Source organism: Pinus tabuliformis, chromosome 5_1 (assembly GCF_031772625.1).
Source record: "Pinus tabuliformis cultivar Carrire ecotype Pingquan chromosome 5_1, CPIR1, whole genome shotgun sequence".
In the NCBI taxonomy this organism is placed as follows: Eukaryota; Viridiplantae; Streptophyta; class Pinopsida; order Pinales; family Pinaceae; genus Pinus; species Pinus tabuliformis.
Genome location: NC_142305.1, coordinates 598,932,518 through 598,946,906, shown reverse-complemented (window position 1 = coordinate 598,946,906; position 14,389 = coordinate 598,932,518). Strand labels below are relative to the sequence as shown.

The window sequence follows — 14,389 nt, the reverse complement described above, 5'->3', positions numbered from 1 at the left end:
GGGGAAGGTGAAAACATGGGTTTTTTGGGGGTTTTTGGGGTTAAGGGAGAGGTTACTAGCTGACCAGATGTCGAACTAGCTCCTCAATGACGCGGATGGGCTAAAAACAGTCCCAGATGGACTGAGATTTCCCGGACTTAGTAGAAAGTATGGCTATATTGCCAGGGAGGGGTATTTACATAGGGGGATTTATATACATGGTTTTAATAGGGGGAGGGAAAAACTAATAGGGAGTTACATAATAAGGGTGATGAGAAAAAGAGAGATGTTAGTGAACTCCAGCCTGAGTGCCTCCAACTGAAAAAACTGCCTCAAAGCAAAAATGGATTGCTTTATCAAAACTGGAACACAGCAGTGGCCTTTAGACCAGCCTACTCTTATGGATACTCTTTGGCCATCTGTAGCAAATATGGAGCATTGCAGCATGCATAGCACGACATATTTGGCATGTAAAACTGTCGATCATGAAAGATGATTAACCTGCTGCAGCAGGAGGCTAACAGAGTGGCTCCTTGCTTTCTCCCACTCCATGCTTCTTCCGGCACTCTGTTCATGACTGCTTTTGTTGGGCATTTATTCAAAATATATACTGCACAGTGTACAGCTTCAGCGCAATAATCATTTGGAAAATGCTTTGCCTTTAACATACTTCTCGCCATATCCATGATTGTCCTATTCTTCCTTTCAACAACACCATTTTGCTGCGGAGTGTACCTAGTGGTAAAGTGTTTGTGAATTCCATTTTCTCTACAAAAACGTAGAAATTCTTTGGAGATATACTCACCTCCTCTGTCAGTTCTTAAAACTTTGATATGCAGCTCGCTTTGGTTTTCTACAAGTGCTTTGAAATTTTGAAATTTTTCAAACACTTCACTTTTGTTCTTTAGGAAATAAACCCAAGTCTTTCTGGTGAAATCATCAATGAATGTTAGAAAATATTGGCTGCGTGCTAGTGATGGAATTTGCATCGGTCCACATAAGTCTGAGTGGACAATCTCTAAGGGTGCCTTTTCCCTTATGCTTTTCCTTGATGGAAAACTTTCTCTGTATTGTTTCCCTAAGATACAACCTTCACAAAGGCTGTCTGGTTTCTCTATCAATGGTAATCCTCTTACCATTCCTTTTCTACTCAACAAGTTAAGACCTCCAAAGTTGAGATGTCCAAATCTCAAGTGCCACAACCAATTTTCATCCTTTGGTACGCTTTGGAAAGCCTCTTGTGTCACTGCTGCTATTACTTCTTTATTTTTTAAATCTGCCTTTATTCTGAGAGGGAACATCCTGTTCCTTGTCATCTTCACTTCAACAATACATCGTTTGTTGGGTGCTCTATCCATGATGGTGCATACATCATTCACAAAGAAAACATTGTACCCCTTTTGAACAAGCTGTCCAATACTTAAGAGGTTACACTTCATTCCAGGAACATAATAGACATCTGCTATGGTTTTCTTTTCACCTTTCTTTGTAAATATTTTTACTTCTCCTTTTCCCATAACAGAAACTTTACTATCAGTCCCAAGTGTGACTTGTGACTTCACACTCTGATCTAAATTGGAAAACAAGGCTATGTTTCCTGTCATATGGTTACTGCAACCGGAGTCTAGAAACCATATATCATCACTCTTTGTTTCAGCCATATTACAAGCTAACAACACATTATCTTGGCTGATATTTTCTCTAGTGATATTTGCACTAGATCTATTACTCATATCATGTTGCTTCTTCCTACATTCATTTGCATAATGCCCATATTTTTTACAATAATAACATTGGACATTGGATTTTTCATACTTTTGTCCTTGAGCATGATGTTGTCCACTTTGTTGACTGCTGCCTTAGCCTTGGTTTTGATTTGGATTGCTGCCTCTTCCTTGAGCATTTGCTGGACTGTTCCTTCCACCTCTGTTTTGGGTTCTGTCTCTTCCTCTCTTGCTTCCTCTGCCTTGACCTCTTCCTCTTCCAAAGGACATCTGGGTCTTAAAGGCTTGTTCTAGAGATGAGTTTTCATTTCTACTCAACCTTTGCTCATGTGTTATCAGTGATGCATGAAGTTCATTAACTGAAAAGTTTGTGAGATCCTTTGTCTCCTCTATGGTGGTGACAATCACATCGAACTTTTAGGGTAGGACCCTCAATAGTTTCTCCACAATCCTCCTTTCTTCAAGAATTTCTCCATGAGTCCTTATCTGTGTGACCAGACCAATCACATGTGTGAAGAATGAGTCAATATTGTCTGACTCTTTCATGTAAAGATTCTCAAAATCTCTCCTCAGCAACTGTAGTTTTGCTGTCTTCACTTTCTCCATGCCATGATAGGCTGTCTTGAGAGTTTTCCATGCTTCTTTGGATGTCTTGGCTGCTACTATCCTTGGAAACACACTCTTATGCACTGCTTGATACAAAAATACGAGGGCTTTAGAATTCTTCTTCCTATTGCTCTTCAACAAATCTTTCTCTGCCTGAGTTAACCTGTTAAACTCATTTTCATCTGTTGGTTCTTCAAACCCATATTCAACAAATTCCGATAAATCTTGTGAATCAAACAGGGCTTTCATGGTTATTGCCTAATAGTCATAGTTTTTCCCATTAAACTGTGGGAGTTGAGTATTAAACATGCCCATGCTAGTGCTGGTGCTGGAGCCAACCATTCTTGCACTCTAAACTATCACTGTGTATTTAAAAATCACTCACTGTTCTCAACAGCAACACACAAAAAAAACTTGAGAAATACTTTCACTGAGTCTTCACTCTGCTCGAGAACCTGCTGCAGCAATAAATCCTTCCTTCAGCTTCTTTGACACCTTCAAAGACCCTGGACAAGCTCTAATACCACTGTTGGGAATTTTCTGCTAAATTCCAAAACAAAATAATGAACAGAGAATGATACTCTGTTTTTTTATAACACAGGGAAACTTAAAATAGATTGCTGGAGAAGCTCAGAGTTTTTCACACACATAAAAAACTTTATATTCATTAATAAACTGCCTGATACAAACTTCTTCCTCTTAACAGAGGGATTCACCAAGAACTTCAAAAAAAAAATCACTGTCTCTTTTAGAAATTTTACACTACTGTGTGTAAAAATTTCCTTTACATTTACTGTTATAAATAAAAAAAATTCTTATTTCATTTACTGTATATTTCATTTCAACACAAAATAAAAAGTACATACTCTGCCTCCTACGCTTCTGCTTATATTTTCAGAACATATTCAACAAACAACCAAAAATTTACATGTGTGTATTAAAAATTTGATACCTCTGTGTAAGAGATTTTCTTCATTCGCCCTTTTTCCATACGCTGCTACCTGGATTCACTTCCATATACAATACACATATTCTCCACACAAATTTTTCTTCATACGTTAGGCTGCCTATTACAAAAAAAAACTCTAGAACAAAAAAAATTACATACATTGACTTTTGTTTTCCCTTTCCACTAAGACAAACACCTGTGAGAATTAAAAAACAATAAAATTAAATTCTACCTACATTTACTGACCACTATAAATTCATTAAATTTTTAGCATGGCGATATATTCCTTTTATAATTAACCCTGTTATATGGAGGTCAAACAAAAAAAACTTTTATTTCACTTCAAGCAATGTCATGTTGCAGGGATGAACGCAGTGTTGGATGCAATCAACGGTGGACAGCGTTCTTTTCGATCAAACAGCTATCGCTTATCAATCCATTACGTCCCAATGAAAAGTGGTGGTTTTGGAAAAGCAATCCATTACGTCCCAATGAAAAGTGGTTTTGGAAAAGCACTGAGGACGCGCACTGCTCAGGGTTTTATCGCGTCCCCTTCCGAGAATACCACCGCTCGCTGAAAAGCGAAGCGATGGACTCTGGTGGTTTTTAGAAATTAAATGCGGCAGCTGAAATTATTATTTCAACAAGCAACATGTTGAGTGTAAAGATTCCCATGTCTCTGCAAAATTGCAGAAATTTAGAAATTTTGGATATAAACAGAAATAATCTATTAGGGAAACTGCCTGAATGGATTGGGTATCTTTCGAAGCTCCGCATACTTGTTCCCAGATCAAATAATTATGAAGGTGAGATCCCGATCCAGATTCGCTACCTTCACAAACTCCAAATTCTTGATCTCGCAATGAACTGTCTGTCAGGCTCAATACCCTGCCAGCTTTCAAACTTATCGATAATGGCGGATGAAAATTTCACAAGGTCAATCTCCAAGTCCACCGACCTTAAATATGGAATGTACAAGACGGATGAAGTTAATTTGATGGACAAGGGTCAGGAAATGTCCTATATTTTCAAAGACCTCTGGACTGATACTTCTATGGACCTCTCAGGAAACAACCTTACGGGTGACATGCCCCAAGATATTGGATCTCTGAAGGGCCTGCGGACGTTGAATGTATCACATAATCATTTAACCGGACAGATTCCCCAAGAATTTGGTAACATGGTCGATGTAGAAACTTTAGATATGTCATGCAATCAGTTAGAAGGCAAAATACCTATAGCACTTCTAGATCTGAACTCATTGGGCTGGTTAAACCTCTCGAATAACAATTTATCAGGGAGGATTCCAAATGGGTCGCATTTCGACACATTTGGGGTAACTTCATTCTCAGGTAATCCACAGCTGTGTGGGCTTCCACTTGCAAGAAATTGCAGTGAACACATTCCAAAGGAGGACGGTGACAATAGTGACAAGTCTGTGCATTGGTGGGAATCGTGGGTAGTTGGGATGGGATTTGGATGGATAACAGAATTTGGAAGTGTGATTGGAGCATTGGCTTTATGGCATGTTGGGGAGGAAATACTTTCAGTTTGCCGATAGCTTTATGGCATGTTTAGAATAAAAGTGTGGGGTATTTTTGCAAGGTAAAAGGCACACTTTCCAAATTTAGTGAATGTACCACGTTCCATTTCCACCAAATCGTTGTATAAATAGTTTGCGCAAAACTTCACACGGTGCATCTATCGGGTGTCACACTATTTTATGTAGTTTCTGTGGTGTAAGAAATCACATGCTCCATCCAATGGGCCTCAGATTATATTTTCTTTTAAGCAAAATTAACGACTCCAGCGGCAGAGCAAGTCCCTGCCTTCAGGAGACTGCTACCACTACTTGATATATTGTGTTTGCCTGGTTCATTTAGGAGCTACTATTTAACCTAAGAAATCAGAGATTCGTGAGTCGAGGTGAATCATTGCTTTACGAATGAGAATAGTTCGACCACAATAAAGAATAAAAATTATTCTTTGAAGTGTGTGGTATTAACTTATATGTTAAGCGAATCCTCCATCCTTTTGTCATTAATATATATTCCAAAGTATTAAGATCTTATTGCATCCCATTTCATATATATATATATATATATAATATCATACCAGTTCCAATCAATGGACAATATTAAAAGAATTACATAGTTTTGAATTTAATGATGAAAAGATGACGGAGCACTTATAAACCGGAATTTAGGTGTATCCATATCAAGAAGAGATAATGGACAGGTTTAGTAGTTTAAATGTGTCCGTCTATATATATATAACCTGTACTTATTAAAGCCGTAGTTTTAGTAGTTTAAATGTGTCCGTATATATATAAAACTTGTACTTATTAAAGCTGTAGTTTAACGAGAATGGTTTTTTTGTGGAGAGTTATAGAAATTTTGGTTATATTTTGAAAAAAATGATGGGGATTTTTGTAAATTTAACTAAAAATTGTTAATTTCATAATTTTAGGTGTCTTAAAAGTTTTTGATGGTGCTGAATTTATTTCTACCTTCAAAAACATGATTCAATCACTGCCTCTACATGGTTTTTTGGAATTTTTTTCCCCGGATTCCAGCGACTTTTGGCTGTCCCAGCAATTCCTCTGCCTCCTTAAAACACTCCCTTATTAAAATTGGCAACCCAACAAATTTGTTTCATGGTAGTTTTTTTTGCCAGAATTGGGTAAATTTTTTTAAAAAAATCAGAATGTTGGAGCATTTGAATCATTTTTTAGATAGTGGAAATGGATTCAAGAAGCCGTGGACAGCCAAAATCCTCAAATTTGACAGCTATCACCCAAATTTTCATAACTTTCTACCAAATTTTGTCATAATCTTACCAAAATTTCCATTATTTCTTAGTCTAATTTATAAATTTTTAAACTACACCATTAAAATTTATAAATTTTTAGACTAAGCCATTAAAATTTCTATACGCGCTTAGTTGAGTGTCTAGATTTCTATCTCTTTTAAGTTAAGTGGAAGTTAAAATCATATTCACATTATTATTTGACTTTGTATAAATCCCTACCTATATTTAGTTGAAGTGTAGATTGGATCTTTTACTTTAGGTGGAAGTTAAAATCATATTCACTTTATTATTTGACATGGAGTTAATTTCAACTGCTACCACTATAACCTCAACAACTACTATTATTATGACTTTTAAATCCTACTTCCAAGCACAGATGAAAACTTCTTACATCACATAAATATCAATTACAATATGATTTGAAAAGAGATTACACTATAAAGTTTACATAACAATACACCAAAACAGAAAAAAAACAACATTAAAGTGAAAAAATTGATTAATGCTAATAGACAATTTTTCTCCTTTTTCCATCCATGTTGATATTTGTACCCAATTGAAAAAGAAAAATATTTGTTATTTTTCTCATATTTGTTATCCTGTGGGCAGAGAGTGGATTTTTTCTTAAAAATACAAACTCCCAAATTAAGTCAAATGTATATGTGGGATTCTAAAGTAGGAAAAGAGATGGGCCAGGATGGATATGGACAAAATATTTGTGAACTGGACAAAGGATGAGACAAAAACTTTAATCATAAATGACAGATGCATTTGTTTCTGGTTGGATAGGGGACAGCCTTACCTTTCAGCATCTCAAATGTATAAAGTCGTGCATTTTTCAAAAGCCATAAGCGCCGCATATAACGCTACTACGCAGCACCCACCACCACCACAATACCTGGGTGGTGCGTTCGCTTTATCCACGAAAATGACCGACTACTAACTAAAGACGACACTACACAGAAGATTCCACTGGCCTGTGTTCGAAACGCCGAAAACCACATTTTAAGAGGATTGTCGTTGTCGCTTGGCTTTCCAGGTGGCATGGGTCTGCAAAGGCAGAAAAAGGAGAGCACTAATTGCGGATAAAGATGAAATAAATTGGCAGTTAGAAATAAGGTGAAGACAGGCACGTCTCACCAAATTATGTTTAGTCAACCGTTTTGTCAACAACCGCCTTTATGCACATGGCTTCCTGCAACTTTTGCTCTCCTCGATTCTTAATTTCCTTTCTTTTTTAAATATGGTGAGGGAGCTTTGGCTAAACTCTGCATCCCTGTTTCACGATAAAGTTGACTAAAACTTGGGCCACAGCCAATTTATCTATTCATCAGAGTTCTATTTGGTACGGTCATTAACCATGTTTTGGATTGTGGTTTTAAGGGTTAATTTAATTGGGGTGGGAAGATGTCCGTCTCCCAGGCCCTTAGTCAAAGCTACCACATGCTCATAATCGGGATTACAAATTTTTAAGTGGAAACCATGGTACATTTGTAGACTTTGGCTCATTTCAGAGTCCTGTGATCACACCAGTCCATGGTTGGCTCCTTGTGTTCAATTAATTGTGTGTATCTGTCAATTTAATTGCACTAGTGCTGTCATGTCATCGTATGGAATACCCAGCTATTATGTTCCATGCATTAATTTAGCATTTAATCACACATTAAGTTAACAGTTATATCCACATTAAGTCAACAGTTATATCCATGAAATAAATCATGTAACGCTGATTAAATTTACATATTTGTGGTTATTTAATTGGGTGGAATGATTGTTATCTTTCCATGTAGATTTAAAACTTTACCAAAGACATGTTGAGCTTTGAAGCATCTTTGTTTTATTATAAAGTTGACTTAAACGTGGGCCAGAGCCAATTTATCTATTCGTGAGAGTTTTATTTGATTTAACAATATTTTGGATTTTCTTGATTGTGGTTAGTTAATTCGGTGGAATGATTGTTATCATTGTATTCTTTTCCATCTAGGTTTAAGTCTCCACCAATGACAGGTTGAGTTTTTATATTTTGATGATTTTTGTTATAATGCTTTCAAGTATAATTGTAGGCTAACCGGTGCTTGGGTGAAATGATTGTTATCTTTCTCATCCAGGTTCAAATCTTCAGCTTTGATATCTTGATGAATATTATTATAATGGCTTACAGCCCCAGAGAAACACTCTTGAGTATAACTATGGGCTGGCTGGTGGTTCAGATCTATGTAAATACCATGTTGAGCTTTGATATATTAATAAATATTGTTATAATAACTTAAGATGTAAGAAAAACACTGTGAACTACTTAATATCAGCAATCTCACTCTTTCCTTCAACTATAAAAGAGGTTCATTTTTTTAAGAGGTTAATATCAACAATCTCACTCTTTCCTTCAACTATAAAAGAGGTTCAATTTGTTTCAAGAGGTTCATTGCTTTTTTGTTTGATAAAAAAGAAATGTTTCACATTGTTGTCATAACAATGTTTCAATGCCCTAATACTGTTTCTGCTTGTCTAAGGCCCAAGACCCAGAGACATCTAGCAGGTGTGAAAGTCTGCCCCCTTACGGACCACTAGCAGGTTATTCCAGTTGGGGCGTGGTTTTCCTTGAATAAGAGCAATCCATTAACTGTTAACAGCCAAAGATAATTGTCCTCACTCTTGATTTGACCACTGAATTATGATAGGTTTTTTCACCTTGTTAAAAGAAAACACAATATTTCATAATTTTATTTGATGAAAGTTGATCGTAAATCATGAGCAAAGTAATGAAGTTCCAGAGGATTTGAAGATCTTACTGCATTAAAATGTGAGAGTTACATGGTCAGTGAGCAAAGTAATGAAGTTCCAGAGGATTTGAAGATCTTACTGCATTAAAATGTGAGAGTTACATGGTCCAGCTAGCGTGTTACCAAAGTATAATGGAATATTTCATCAAATTGATCAAGAAAAAGCACGGAAAGGATATTAGTAAGGATAGCAGAAATGAAATAAGACATTCAATGTGTTCCTTGTAATATAAATATAAACAAAACATCTAAAGAAAAGTAATTGCACAATGATCCAGTCCAAGAAAACAAGATTTTCCACAAACCAATTAACTCTTCTAGAAAAATTCAACAATTCCAATTTAATAATCTTATTGGCCTATCTTTGTACCTTTTGGGACAATGGCTAGTATATTTATGTGACCTTAGATATAAACGGGATTGCAGTCTGCTAAAATACTTTTATATGACTTTAATCAGATATATAAAAATTAAATAATATTTTCATGTTACTTTAGAGCACTATCTCAAAACTAAATTAAATAATATTTTATGTGGCTTTAAAGCACTATCTCAAAATTAAATTAAATAATATTTTTATTTGACTTAAAAATATAGACGGGATTGCAGATTCTCTAATAAATCTGCAGGTAGGGACCTGCCGTAAATTAAATAATATTTTCATGTGACTTTAGAGCACTATCTCAAAATTAAATTAAATAATATTTGATGGGACTTTAAAGCACTATCTCAAAATTAAATAAAAATATCTCAAAATTAAATTAAATAATATTTTTATTTGACTTAAAAATATAGACGGGATTGCAGACTCTCTAATAAATCTGCAGGTAGGAGACCTGCTGTAAATTAAATAATATTTTCATGTGACTTTAGAGCACTATCTCAAAATTAAATTAAATAATATTTTATGTGACTTTAAAGCACTATCTCAAAATTAAATTAAATAATATTTTTATTTGACTTAAAAATATCGACGGGATTGCAGATTCTCTAATAAATCTGCAGGTAGGGACCTGCTGTCTTTGCAGGCCGTCTGGTTTAAATTAAAAACGCCTATGATTTCTATATCTAACCATTGACGTTATTTAGTAACCCTTACATTACACAGGCGGAATGCAATCCTTAAACCAAGAAGCGTTGCTGATTCGTAATACCATGCAAAAGAGTTTATTAAGTTTTGCTATGCGGATATTCATATTTTGCGTAGTTTTCTTTGGTACATTCACGTCTGTGTCTTCTGAGACGGGTTGTTTGGATAAAGAAAAGAAATCTCTCTTGACCTTTAAATGTGGTTTCCATGATCCTGCCGGGCGTTTGGCTTCTTGGAATGTTTCATCAAGTTGTTGTGAATGGGAACACGTCTCTTGCGACACACGGACCGGCCATGTTGTTACGTTGAATTTGCATAATTGCAGTTTGAGTGGTGCCTTCAGCCCTGCTGCACTGTTTGACCTGACGGCTTTGGAGAGTTTCGATATTAGTTTCAATAATTTTACTGGGCAACCTATTCCCGCAGAGATGGGTCTTTTGAAAAACTTGAAATACCTCAGCCTGTCCATGGCAGAATTTGCAGGTGACATTCCATGGCAGCTCGGAAATCTGTCTAGCTTGACAGTACTCGATCTCTCCTCCTTGGAGCCTTCTGTGTTGACAAGTCCTGACCTTTCGTGGCTTGCAAATCTCACCGCCTTGACAAATCTTTCTCTCAATGGAGTCGATCTCTCCGCAACGTCGTCCTCATGGGGACGATCAGTAAGTCATCTTTCTCACCTCAGAAATCTTTCGATGACAAATTGCGGACTGACGGGTTCCATTCCCCCTTCCCTGCATAAACTTGCCTCCCTACAAATCCTCCATCTTGATCACAACACATTTGACACTGAATTTCCTAGTTGGTTAGGGAATATGTCTAATTTGGTCTCTCTGCAGTTGAACAGTGCAAATCTCAGTGGATCTCTCCCGTTTGAGCCTCTCTCTCGGCTTCCTAACCTGAAAAGGATTTATTTGGGAGATAACAAAATATCTGCCAACGTTTCTCAGGTTTTTCAGGGCCAATGGAAGAGCCTGACCATTTTCCGGATGCAAAATAATAGTTTGTACGGCTCGTTACCATATTCTATAGGAAATCTATCATGTCTGGCTGTGCTAGAACTGCGGCACAACAAGTTGAAGGGAAGCATTCCAGAGTCACTGGGACTCCTGCGCTCGCTTGCTGTGCTAGACCTGGGCTACAACCTTTTGACGGGGCCCATCCCTTCATCCCTAGGATCCTTGTCTAAACTGACCAATATCACTCTTTCTTACAACGCTTTGGGCGGAAAAATTTCAGAGTCACACTTCAGCGGCCTCAGCAATCTGAAATATATTGACCTTTCCAATAACAAATTAGCATTCAATATCACTTCCATGTGGACTCCGCCATTTTCTTTAGATGTGTTGAAATTATCTGTTTGTAAAATAGAGCGGATGTTTCCTGTTTTTCTGAAGACTCAACGTTCTATTACTGTGCTGGTTCTTGCCGGTAATACAATCAAGGGAGAAATTCCTTCATGGCTGTGGAATCTTCCAAAGCTTGAGAAGTTGATTCTCTCGCACAATCAGTTGGAGGGGCCGATACCACCTCAACTGTATAACTCGTCCACTTCGTTGAAGCAAGTGGAGTTACGAGGGAATCAGTTCCATGGCAGTCTTCCCCATCCACCAAGATCTACCGCAGGCTTCCCTATGGAACTTGATCTGTCAACTAATAATATTGCAGGTCCAATCCCATCAAAAATGTGCACGATGTTGAAGTCCTCTACTTTCTTGTTCTTAGCATCGAATAAGCTGGAAGGCGATATTCCTCCTTGCATCTGTGAGCAAACAGAGTATCTAGAAGCTCTGGATCTTTCAGACAATAAGCTCTCTGGCCAACTACCTTCATATTTAGGTAACTGTTCTTCTCTCAAAGTATTGAATCTAGCAAATAACAGTTTTCCAGGGCATATACCGGTGGAACTGGGAAAGCTGAACAGTCTTCAAGTATTGCACATCAATAGCAACATGTTGAGTGGAAAGATTCCCATGTCTCTGCAAAATTGCAGAAACTTAGAAATTTTGGATCTCAGTAGAAATAATCTATCAGGGAAATTGCCTGAATGGATTGGGTATCTTTCGAAGCTCCGCATACTCGTTCTCAGATCAAATAATTTTGAAGGTGAGATCCCGATCCAGATTGGCTACCTTCAGAAACTCCAAATTCTTGATCTGGCAATGAACCATCTGTCAGGCTCAATACCCCGCCAGCTTTCAAACTTATCGATAATGGCGGATGAAGATTTCACAAGGTCAATCTCCAAGTCCACCGACCTTAGATATGGAATGTACAAGACGGATGAAGTTAATTTGATGGACAAGGGTCAGGAAATGGCCTATATTTTCAAAGACCTCTGGACTGATACTTCTATGGACCTCTCAGGAAACAAACTTACGGGTGACATACCTCAAGATATTGGATCTCTGAAGGGCCTGCGGACGTTGAATGTATCACATAATCATTTAACCGGACAGATTCCCCAAGAATTTGGTAACATGGTCGATGTAGAAACTTTAGATATGTCATGCAATCAGTTAGACGGCAAAATACCTATAGCACTTCTAGATCTGAACTCATTGGGCTGGTTAAACCTCTCGAAAAACAATTTATCAGGGAGGATTCCAAATGGGCCGCATTTCGACACATTTGGGGCAACCTCATTCTCAGGTAATCGAGAGCTGTGTGGGCTTCCACTTGCAAGAAATTGCAGTGAACACATTCCAAAGGAGGACGGTGACAATAGTGACAAGTCTGTGCATTGGTGGGAATCGTGGGTAGTTGGGATGGGATTTGGATGGATAACAGGATTTGGAAGTGTGATTGGAGCATTGGCTCTCAGCAGGCGGTTGGGGAGGAAATACTTTCAGTTTGCCGATAGCTTCATGGCATGTTTAGAATAAAAGTGTGGGGTATTTTTGCAAGGTAAGAGGCACACTTTCCAAATTTAGTGAATGTACCATGTTCCATTTCCACCAAATAGTTGTATAAATAGTTTGCGCAAAACTTCACATGGTGCATCTATCGGGTGTCACACTATTTTATGTAGTTTCTGTGGTGTAAGAAATCACATGCTCCATCCAATGGGCCTCAGATTATATTTTCTTTTAAGCAAAATTAACGACTCCAGCGGCAGAGCAGCAAGTCCCTGCCTTCAGCAGACTGCTACCACTACTTGATATATTGAGTGTTTGCCTGGTTCATTTAGGAGCTACTATTTAACCTAAGAAATCAGACATTCGTGATTCGAGCTGAATCATTGCTTTACCAATGAGAATAGTTCGACCGCAATAAAGAATAAAAATTATTTTTGAAGTGTGTGGTATTAACTTATATGTTAAGCGAATCCTCCAGCCTTTTGTCATTAATATATATTCCAAGTATTAAGATCTCATTGCATCCCATTTCATATATATATATATATATATATCATACCAGTTCAAATCAATGGACAATATTAAAAGAATTACATAGTTTTGATTTTAATGATGAAAAGATGACGGAGCACTTATAAAACCGGAATTTAGGCGTATCATGTCAATGGAAAACATTAAAGTATATATTAAGTATGAAGAAGAGATAATGGGCAGTTTTAGTAGTTTAAATGTGTTCGTATATATATAAAACCTGTACTTATTAAAGGCGTAGTCTAACCAGAATGTCTTTTCGTCTATAGAAATTTCCGTTATATTTTGAAAAAATTGGTGCGGATTTTTGTAAATTTAAGTAAAAGTTGTTAATTGCATAATTTTAGGTGTCTTAGAAGGTTTTTGATGGTGCTGAATTTATTTTTACCTTCAAAAATATGATTCAATCACTGCCTCTACAAGGTTTTCTGAAATTTTTTTCCTGGATTCCAGCCACTTTTGGCAGTCCTAGCAATTCTTCTGCCTCCTTAAAAACTCCCTTATTAAAATTGGCAACCCAACAAATTTGTTTCACGGTAGTTTTTTTGGCAGAATTGGGTTAAAAAAGTTTAAAAAATCAAAATGTTGGAGTATTTGAATCATTTTTTCCATAGTGGAAATGGATTCAAGAAGCCCTGGACAGCCAAAATCCTGTAATTTGACAGTTATAACCCAAATTTTCAAAACTTTTTACCAAATTTTGTCATAATCTTACCAGAATTTCCATTATTTTTTAAACTAATTTATAAATTTTTAAACTACAGACTACGCCATTAAAATTTCTATCTTAGTTGAGTATGTAGATTTCTATCTCTCTTAAGTTAAGTGGAAGTTAAAATCATATTCACTTTATTATTTGACTTTGTATAAATCCCTACCTATATTTAGTTGAAGTGTGGATTTGATCTTTTACGTTAGGGGGAAGTTAAAATCATATTCACTTTATTATTTGACTTTATATAAATCCTTACCTATATATTAATTTAAGTGACTGTTTCCAAACTTCAAAGCCACAAAAACCATTTATAATGTCGTCAAACACTCAGGTTTCATTCAAAATA

At 36.7% G+C, this 14,389-nt stretch overlaps 2 protein-coding genes across 2 annotated transcripts; both read left to right on the top strand.

Moving 5' to 3' along the window:
- Nucleotides 1-4,171: 4,171 nt before the first annotated feature.
- LOC149166299 (uncharacterized) lies at nt 4,172-4,819 on the top strand. The gene has a single exon (XM_089430126.1). The coding sequence runs from the start codon at nt 4,172-4,174 to the stop codon at nt 4,817-4,819; it is 648 nt and encodes a 215-aa protein (XP_089286252.1).
- A 5,061-nt stretch (nt 4,820-9,880) lies between these two features.
- On the top strand, nt 9,881-13,152 carry LOC149166298 (uncharacterized). The gene has a single exon (XM_089431322.1). The coding sequence runs from the start codon at nt 9,963-9,965 to the stop codon at nt 12,822-12,824; it is 2,862 nt and encodes a 953-aa protein (XP_089287448.1). The 5' UTR covers nt 9,881-9,962; the 3' UTR covers nt 12,825-13,152.
- The last annotated feature ends 1,237 nt before the right edge of the window (nt 13,153-14,389 follow it).

Bases quoted from the DNA above. Each gene is read 5' to 3' on its own strand.
- LOC149166299 (XM_089430126.1), top strand. From the start codon at position 4,172: ATGGCGGATGAAAATTTCACAAGGTCAATCTCCAAGTCCACCGACCTT.
- LOC149166298 (XM_089431322.1), top strand. From the start codon at position 9,963: ATGCAATCCTTAAACCAAGAAGCGTTGCTGATTCGTAATACCATGCAA.